Below are 9,020 nucleotides of genomic sequence, written 5' to 3' on the forward strand. Positions count from 1 at the left end.
GCTGGGGATATGCGCGATTCGTGATGCCCGTCACCTCCCACCGCCCGCTCCGCACCCGCGGCCCCTCAGGGGCGCTGTGGGGAACGAGAACCGCAGCGGGATGGGAGCGGCCCGAAGCACCCGCCCCGTGCAGGCCCCGCCTGCCGGACCATAGAGCGGCCGGAGCGCAGAGCGGCCGGAGCGCAGAGCGGCGCGGGCGCCCCCCGCGGCCGGGCGGTGCTAGGTCAGGCCGGGCCGGGCCGGGCGCTGCGGGGCGGGGAGGCGGGCCGGGCCCTGCGGGAGGGCGGTGCCCGCCACAGGCCAGCGCCGCCGGGGCTGCAGGGCCCCGGGACCGCCTCAGCGGAGCCGCGCCGGGCCGCCGGCAGGGCGGGTGAGCGAGGCTGCGGCCGCGGAGAGGCGAGAGGCGGCGGGCGGGCCGCGGGAGGCGGGGAATGTGGGTGCGGGCGGGCCCGCGCAGGGAGCGGCGGCGCGGGCGGGCGGTGTGTGCGGGCTGTGGCCGCTCGGTGCAGGGGGATCCCGGCAGCGGCTCCTCTGCCCCGGGGTTTGGACGGGCACCCGGCCTGTGGTGTGACACCTGCCCGGGGAGCTGCGCTGGGCCGGGCTCTCGGTGTGGGTTTGGGCACAGGAATGCATTGGCCAGTGCATCTCCCTCTTTTTGCTTTTCCAGGGCCGCTGGGATAGTGCAAACGCCCCTTGTGACACAGCAGCCTCTCCAGACGGCCCAGCAGGCTTTAGCATCTTTTTGTGTCTTAGGAGGCACATTATCTCGCATCTCCCTGCCATCAGTAAGTATTGCCCTGCAGTGTGTGGGGTTCTGAGCACTGGGAACATCCAGTGTTAATTTTCCTGGAACTGGTGCTGCTTAACAGGACTGAGGTTGGTTATAGAGGAGAGGCCAGGTAGATGGTGGAGAAGTTGCATTGAAGTACCTTGAGTGCTCTCCTGTGAGGCAGGATTCAGTGTACTTAAACTTATCCCTGACAGACATTTCCTTAATTGGCTCTTACAGATTATGAAATTCATGGAGTGCCTTCCCCTCCTCTCCAAGATAACCTGCTTCAATGCTTAGCTATCATATAGAGTCTGAATTTTTCCTTAATAGCTGACCTAAATCTTTGTTGAAACTAAGCTGATTATTATCATGCATTATCAGAATATACCTGGAGAACAGGTATGGATGCAGTTCTGCCACTGGGCTGGTGGATGTTCTCAAGTTCCCACTCACAGTCTTCTCCAGACACAGAACCCCCTTCCTGTGTTTCTCTGATCCCTTAGCTTTGTTCAGCATTCCCATCATCCTTGAACTCAGAAGTAGGTTCCATGGAGGTGCTGTTAGCAATGAGGAAGTGGGGCAATTATCTCCCTTGTGTATCTCCATTCCTCTTAGAGCATTCCAGAATGAATTATTCTTACTTGGCAACATATCCCACATTTCTGAAATACTCAGTTTGTGATTCATTGTAAGCCAGATCCTCTTTTGATAAACCTCTACCTAGGGAAGTATTCCTGGAGAGGTGTCCAAGTTGGTGGTTTTTGTTTGGTTTTTTTAAAGTTTATTATTTTGCACTTGTTATTGGGTGGCAAAGAAGTTACTTGTTGTAATAACATAACTTTCTATACAGTTTTAATCTTTGAAATCCATTTTCTTGCAATCCTCTTCCTGCAACTTTAGGGTCATCCACAAATAATAAAAATATTGAGTGGTGCAAGGCAGGCCCTGCATATTGAGATAAATTCCTCCAGTTTGACAGTTTTTACTGTCAAAAAAATTTCTTTTTGATCTTCATGTTTCCTACTAAAAGTGCAACTCATTCTGTGCCATGGCTTTACATCTGAGCCAAATTGTATGGAGATATTAAACGAGGAAACCATCAATTCCTTTGAATTGGCTTTTGTTCACACAGTAGGAATGCTCACAGCTCAAAAACTAGCAATTTGTGTAAACTCCTGAAGTTTTCCAAAGTGTTGATGCTTTGTGTATTTCTTTTAAATTCTTTTTTCTTTCATTTCCTCAGAAAAATGTGCTTTCATCCTAACTTTCTTCAAGATTGCATTTGCTTTCTTAGAGAGCTTTCTGGGACAACCATCCAAATGCCTCATTCTCACACCCTTAATACAGGATCAGATTTGTAGATAATACATTAATGCTTGGTTATACTTGTAAGGGATTACTTCATCTGACCACAAATGCTCCAGGAGGTTGAGAGTGAGCAGCAATATTCTGAGAATTGCTGATATTGAAGTAATTAGAAAATATTCTGAGAACAGCAATTTACAGATTATAATGAAAGGACTGGTCTCGTTATGAAAATGCAGCAGAAATCTGATGGTAAGCCTATAGAAACAGCAAAGTTTCTTTCTCTTAAAATTGCATGTCGTGTTGGAAACATCATAAACAAAAAAAAAATACTGGGCTGGGAATTAAGCATAGGAGAGCATTATGTGTATATTGACTTCACTGGAAGGAGGAGTCCAGCACTGGCAGGTCATAAGCTAAACAATCATCCAGGTGCCGTGCTCTGTTTGCTACAATAATGGATTTTTCCTTCTGGTTGTGCTCTGTGTAGATGTTCCTGTTTAGGCGCCATGGAGCTGGGGAAGGCGAAGCTGCTGCGCACGGGGCTCAACGCGCTGCAGCAGGCCATTCACCCCGTGCACGGGCTGGCCTGGACGGACGGCAAGCAGGTGATCCTGACGGCGCTGCGGCTGCAGGCGGGGGAGCCCAGCTTCGGGGACTCCAGCGTGGTGGGGCAGTTCGAGCACGTGCACGGGCTGTACTGGGGCCCGAGCCCCGCCGAGGCGCCGGCGCTGCTCGCCGTGCAGCACAAGAAGCACGTCACCGTCTGGCAGCTCTGCTTCAGCGGCGCCGACAGGAACAAGCTGCTGGTTTCCCAGATCTGCGACGTCAGCGAGCCGTACCCCGTGCTCCCCCAGGGCTGCGTGTGGCATCCCAGCAAGGAGGTCTTGGCCGTGCTGACCACCCGGGACGCCTCCGTCCTGCCCTCTGTGCACCTCGGCAGCTCCAGAATTAACGCCGACATCAAGGGCAGCGGGCTCATCCACTGTGCCTGTTGGACCAGGGAAGGCGACCGCTTGGTGGTGGGGGTGGGCAGTGCCCTCCATTCCTACATTTGGGATGATGCTCAGAAAACACTCAGCGCGTGCTCGTTTTGCCCCATCTTTGATGTGGGAGGCTACATCTGTGCCGTGGAAGCCACGCAGAATTTACAAGTCGCTGTTGCCACCGAGCTCCCTCTGGACAAGATCTGTGGCTTAAATGCTGGTGTTGCCTTCGAAGTTCCATCGAGCGTTGAAACCGAGTCCTTCCCCTCGCAGTCCAGCTTGTGTGGGGAGGAAGAGTATTCCTTGGATGGAGGGAAGAAGTCCCTGGAGCCTGAGAAGCCCTTGTCTGTAGTTACGTCTCCTGTGGATCTAACTCACATCCTTTCTAGCAAGCAGGGTGCTGATTCCAGCCCTCTCCTTCACCTGAGGCCCAAGGACTACCTGACGGGAAGTGGCCAAGATTCCTCACACCTTATCTTGGTGACTTTTGAAAGAAAGGTTACCTCTACCAAAAAAGTGAGCATCCCAGGCATTCTTGTTCCTGATATAATGGCTTTTGACTCCAAAACTCAAACTGTGTCTGTTGCCTCCAATACTTGTAATGTTATTTTAGTCTATTCACTGACTTCATCCAATTTGCCTAATATTCAACAAATTCAGCTGGAGAAAAGCGAGAAGCCGAAGGGTTTGTGCTTCCTCACCAATAAATTGTTACTGATACTGGTTGGAAGGCAAAAATTCACTGACCCTGCTTTTCTTCCCTCTTCAAGATCAGACAAATACATGATCCGATTGATGATTAAAGAACTGATACTTGAAATGGGTCCTTCAAAGTCTGTGTCACCTGATGGCAGCTCCAGTTTGAACCTTTCCAGCATTGCTCATGATCCCTCTAGAGATGTCCCCCTTCTCAGCCGTGGGCTCCTGATACCAGATCGTTCTGCCCTTCAGTCACCTACAAGCCGAAGGAAACTCATTGAAGAAATCAAGAGTCCTGTTTATGAGCAAAACTTGGTGTTGAACATCAGTGACTTCAAAGACAAAAAGATTTCCATGAATTTTCCTCCAGCTGTCGAGACTCTGGATGCTGAGCCAGTAAATAGGAGTGTGGCACTATCTAACAAGCCAGTGTCCCCAAAAAGGCAGCCTGAGGCAGCTTCCAAAGTACCCAATTCTTACAAGAATAACCTGCTCAGTGAGAAGGAGCCGAGTTACTTTTTCAATAATGTGGAAAAATTGTCTGCTAACTTCACAGAATTGCAGCACCATCTTTCTGAATTAACTGAGCTGCTAAAATCTGCAAAGAGAAATCTTACAACATACCCATCTTCTCAGGAACCCTCATTTATTAACATCACCTGCCAGGTAATTTTAATATTGGAAGCCTTAATGGTGAAACCTGTTTATGGCTGTATGTTCTTTGTGAAGCCCAAATAACAGTCAGTAGGATTAGATTTCTATCCTGCTCCTGCAGGTAGTTATATATGGGTATAAATCCATTACTCTGCATGCTTCCAGTGTTTTAAAAGCAATGGGGTATTCAGGAATATGCAGTTCCCTGTCCCCACCTCACACTGGGCCAAACCCTCCAGCTCTGTAGTGAGGCTGCTGGGACTCCAGAGGACCCACATATCACAGCCCAGCTGCAGAATTAAAGCCCTTCATAGAGATCTAGGAAGGGAATGCTTTTCCTAGGCAATTTCTAAAGTTTTCTGTATAGAAAGTAAGGCAAGTGAAGATTTCCTTGTGGGAATTGGTATCAATCTCTCACTCTCCTGTGAGGAAAACTAAAATAATGGAAACTGAAACAAAAGCAAATTGCCTTGGCTTTGAAACAGAAATGTTGCTCATTAGCATTGAGAGCACCATCCAAGGAGGAAAGAGACCTTTAGGGACACAATAAAGAATTCCATTAACATAGCTTAAAATGGATTTAAAGTGAAATTCCATGTGAAAAATTTTTGGCTGAAATACTTGCTCTTGCAAATCTCATGCTAGAAAGGATAAATTACCTGATTATCAAAACCTGGCAGAGATCTACTAGGTCATTTCTAGAATTCAGATTAATAAACCTTAGTCAGTATTCAAAGTAATTTAAACTGCCATTTTTCCTTTCAATTAGCTCTTGCTTTTAAGCTTTATTTCTACAAAAAATTACCAACTTTCGTAACATTGAACTCAAGTTCTAGACCATATTTCCTCACTCTCTTCACTGTTTCCCATTGTAAACATTTAAAAATTGTAATAATAGATTTGAAAGATGCTTTGCTCTGCTCAACTGGGCATATTCTTTGAAGATGTGTTTTGGATTTAAGGCTTGGGGCAGTGATGGTCAGGGGTGGGACAAATCAGCCCTTCTGGCTTGTTGAGTCTCTTCTCACCCCAACATTCATGAGTTCTCACTTCTGAAGTTTTGGGTCAGGGTTGGGTGGGGGAAGGTGGGGATAGAAAACCTGTAGCTTTACAAGCCTCCTGGGTAAGTGTCCCTCACAGATGGAAGGATGGGGATGAGGATTGTGCTGTGAATGAAGCTCATGGTTTCTTCAGCAGCAGTGTAAGATTTTCTCTCCTGTTCTGACATGTGCTGGATAAGCTCCTTGCTGCTGTCATTCACTCATCAGCACTTTGACAGCTGAGACTTCAAAGGATAAATCTTGCAAACAAGCCATTTGACTTCCTGTAAACGATGCCACTAAAGACACGTCTGTGATCCTGTTTTGATTAATGCCATTTTAACTATACATCACAGTAGTTAATGACTGTTTCTTGCATTTTCAGAAGCAGCTTTCCAAAAGTGATGCAGATGAAAGTCGGGCCGTTCTTCTCTGTGGTGGAAAACTCCGCCTAAACATCGTCCAGCAGATGTTCAACCTGTCCCTTGTAGAAATGCAGCACGGTATGCTGGGATGATCCAAGAGTACAAACACTCAGACACATTGCCAGAGAAGCTGTGGCTGCCCCATCCCTGCAAGTGTCCCACAGTCAGCAAGGGTGGAGCTTGGAGCAGCCTGGTCTAGTGGGAGGTGTCCCTGCCCATGGCAGGGGAGTGGAATGGATGAACTTTAAGGTCCCTCCTTACCCAGTCCATTCTGTGATTGTGTATCATTCTTAGTGAGCAATAGCAATAGGCATATTCCATCCAGGGAAAAAAACAAGGAATAAATAATGAAAGATTAATAAAATTCTGTCTTTTGTTAAATAATATAAAAATTCTTATCTGAATCTTCTTTTAATGCAAAGAATCTTTACATTATTAAAAAGAAGAAGAGAAAACTTATGTATCAATGCCCCATATCAAGTAATTAGTTATACAGGAAAATTGCTTTCAGCCAGTGTTTTACTAGTTTTCAGCTGCTCTACAGAGGGAAGTCTGAGTAACAAAAAGGGTTGACTGGTGGTTTTGTGAGTACATTGTTCTTTCTATATTTGAATCTGTAGCTCCAGCATCTAGTCTTACTTTAGGAAATCCTGTAGCACAAAAGCAGCTCTGTACACTTCAGCAGTGCATTTCATGTCAAGTTTTGCTGTGAAGAAACCTGCCTCTTTTCCTGCTGTGTTCTCTGCTGTTACCAGTTCATGCCATGCCCATCCCACGTGTCTGTGTACGTGTCAATTCTGGGTGTTTCACTCTGGGCAGAGGTAGAAAACACACTTTGGGATATGATTTCTCACTACTACAGGCATTCCCTGTGTTATGTTCTGTTCCCTGTATCTGCTCTCTGCCTGCTTGCAGATCACTGGGCAGCCATCCCAAAACCTAAGGTTGCTGCTCTTGCCCTTGTCCAAGTTTTATTTTTCCTAGGGAATTGTGGATGGAATATGTTCATTTGAAATGTACAGATGCAAAGTAGGAATGGTGTGTTGAAATCCTGAGTTGTATTGATTTTCAAGAGTGGTCCAAATTAAGGCAAAAGATTAGAGGGTTGTGTGCTATTAGGATACAATCTTCTTGTGACCTTACTCATGACATAAAGTTACATAAGGTAAATTTACAAACAGCTGGAAATGCTTCTGTGAATTCTCTTACCCCTCATGACATCTATTTCCTTGCTTCATCAGCTTAATGGATAAAAATATAAAAATGTTCTGGTTTATCTGTAGTGATAGATGTCAAGGCTTCAGATTCATATTATAAAGAAAAAAGCTAGTGATGAAGTCAAATAGCAAATGGACCAGAGATGTTTGGTTTGTACAGTATTGTAAAGTATTCCTTCCTTGGAATTGAGTATTTCTTGGAATTAAGTATAGTGAAATGACATAATAATAGTTTCTAAATTGTCTTTATTATATTAATTTCTCATTTAATTTACTGAATCTTTGTTTCTTATAGTATCTGCACAGCTTTAGCACTGTGAAGTAGCTTATCAATATCTAATTAAAACCTATCTAATTACAAGTGTGGATGCTTATGAATTCTGTTCAGAATTTCATTCCTCCTCCTCATTTGAAGCATGCACTTATTACTGTCTCATCTCCTAATCCATCAGTAGCCAAGTGTCCTTTATTTTGGAGTTTGTACAACCTGTATCTTTTCATACATTTTCTTTTCTAGAAAACTGTAAATATACAGAAGAATTTAATTCTAGAAGAAATTTGTTTTTTACCTTAAACACACCCTAATTGCACCAAAATTTATCAACAGCCATGTGCTTGTCTTCACAGGTTCCTCTTGGATTGTTCTGACAGCAGACAACGAGGGCTTCATCCCGTTAACGTTTACACCCACACAGGAGATCCTCATCAGAGATGCCACTGCCAAAGGCTACAGTGCCCGCTCCTCCAAAACCCTGGACATCATCAGTTCCACACAGGGCTGTAGATCCACTTCTTCTGAAAGCCTGGATATCACCAGTTCTCTGGAAGTCCTCAGGGACTGCTCCTCCAAGACCTTGGATGGCATCAGCACTTCAGAACAGCCCAGCAATAAAATATAATTTTTGACATTGGTTTTGCAATGCCTGTTGTGATGGGAGGTTTTTATGTTTACTGTATGGGACTGCAAATTATCAACAGCAGTTAAATCTCTGTACGACTTCTATAATTTTTTGTTGCATTGTAAATTATTTATTTGATCTTTGGGAACATTTTTTTTATACTGAACAGTGTTTTTTAACTATGCCTCTTGCAGTACAGGTGAGGTGGAAAATGTGCATTCTTAAAAGTTTCTGAGCTCAAGTTTCCATCTTGGTCTTTAATACATCGGTGTTTTTAGACAATAGTAACTTGGATAATAAACTGTGGAAAATGATGCATTGTACCCCAATTTCCTCTCCTGCCAAAGCCTGAAATATTACACTAGTGTTATTTAGGAGCAGGGCCTGCAGAAATGCACGTGGGTTTGCACTGGTGTAAGCACCATTTGTAGTTTGGGACAAAGTAGGATCATGTGAAATATCCATATTGTGTGGAAGCAAGATCCTTTTCCACTCCTGTACCTGCCCATAACACCTCTTTGGTTGCATCTCTGTGGATTTGGGGAAGTGGTTGTCATGTCTCATCTTTTGTGATGAGAACATCCAGCTCAAGTCTGACAAAGAAAATCTTCTATGGGCTTTTGTAGTGTGAGAAAATGCAAAGGGGAAATTTAGAAAAAGTTTATGTAAGCACAAGTTTATGTAACATGGATTGCAGCACTGAAGAAAAGACTAATCCAAGATTGCTCCCCATAAAATCACAGCATGATAACATTAAGCAGTTTATCAGGCTTTCACAGTGGCACTTAGTGTGTGAGATGGCATCAAGCAGCTAGATTATAGCATTGGAGCTGCTGTCTCAGGACTAAGATAATATTATTTTTTTCTTTTTTTTTTAATTGCCTATTTGGAAATTTAGCCGCTGTCAAAAGAAATCTATCCTCAAAATACAATATTAAAGATACAACACTAGTAAAAGCTGCAGAGGACACTTAGCATTGGGTGGTGAAACTACAAGTTACAGCTTTTGATGAACAGGGGAGA

The 9,020-nt window shown here is 44.9% G+C and overlaps 1 protein-coding gene across 1 annotated transcript; it reads left to right on the forward strand.

The window, feature by feature from the left end:
* The first annotated feature begins 233 nt into the window (after positions 1–233).
* LOC306798154 (WD repeat and coiled-coil-containing protein) lies at positions 234–8,310 on the forward strand. Its single transcript, XM_079298045.1, has 5 exons — positions 234–370; positions 668–785; positions 2,568–4,428; positions 5,842–5,959; positions 7,726–8,310. The coding sequence occupies exons 3-5, from the start codon at positions 2,587–2,589 to the stop codon at positions 7,995–7,997; spliced, it is 2,232 nt and encodes a 743-aa protein (XP_079154171.1). The 5' UTR covers positions 234–370; positions 668–785; positions 2,568–2,586; the 3' UTR covers positions 7,998–8,310.
* Positions 8,311–9,020: the final 710 nt, after the last annotated feature.

The sequence above is a fragment of the Erithacus rubecula genome, assembly GCF_903797595.1.
Source record: "Erithacus rubecula genome assembly, chromosome: 2".
Classification (NCBI taxonomy): Eukaryota; Metazoa; Chordata; class Aves; order Passeriformes; family Muscicapidae; genus Erithacus; species Erithacus rubecula.

Coding starts and splice junctions, on each gene's coding strand:
- LOC306798154 (XM_079298045.1), top strand. CDS start 2,587: ATGGAGCTGGGGAAGGCGAAGCTGCTGCGCACGGGGCTCAACGCGCTG. Junction 4,429..5,841: donor TTATTAACATCACCTGCCAG/GTAATTTTAATA, acceptor TTGCATTTTCAG/AAGCAGCTTTCCAAAAGTGA. Junction 5,960..7,725: donor CCTTGTAGAAATGCAGCACG/GTATGCTGGGAT, acceptor TTGTCTTCACAG/GTTCCTCTTGGATTGTTCTG.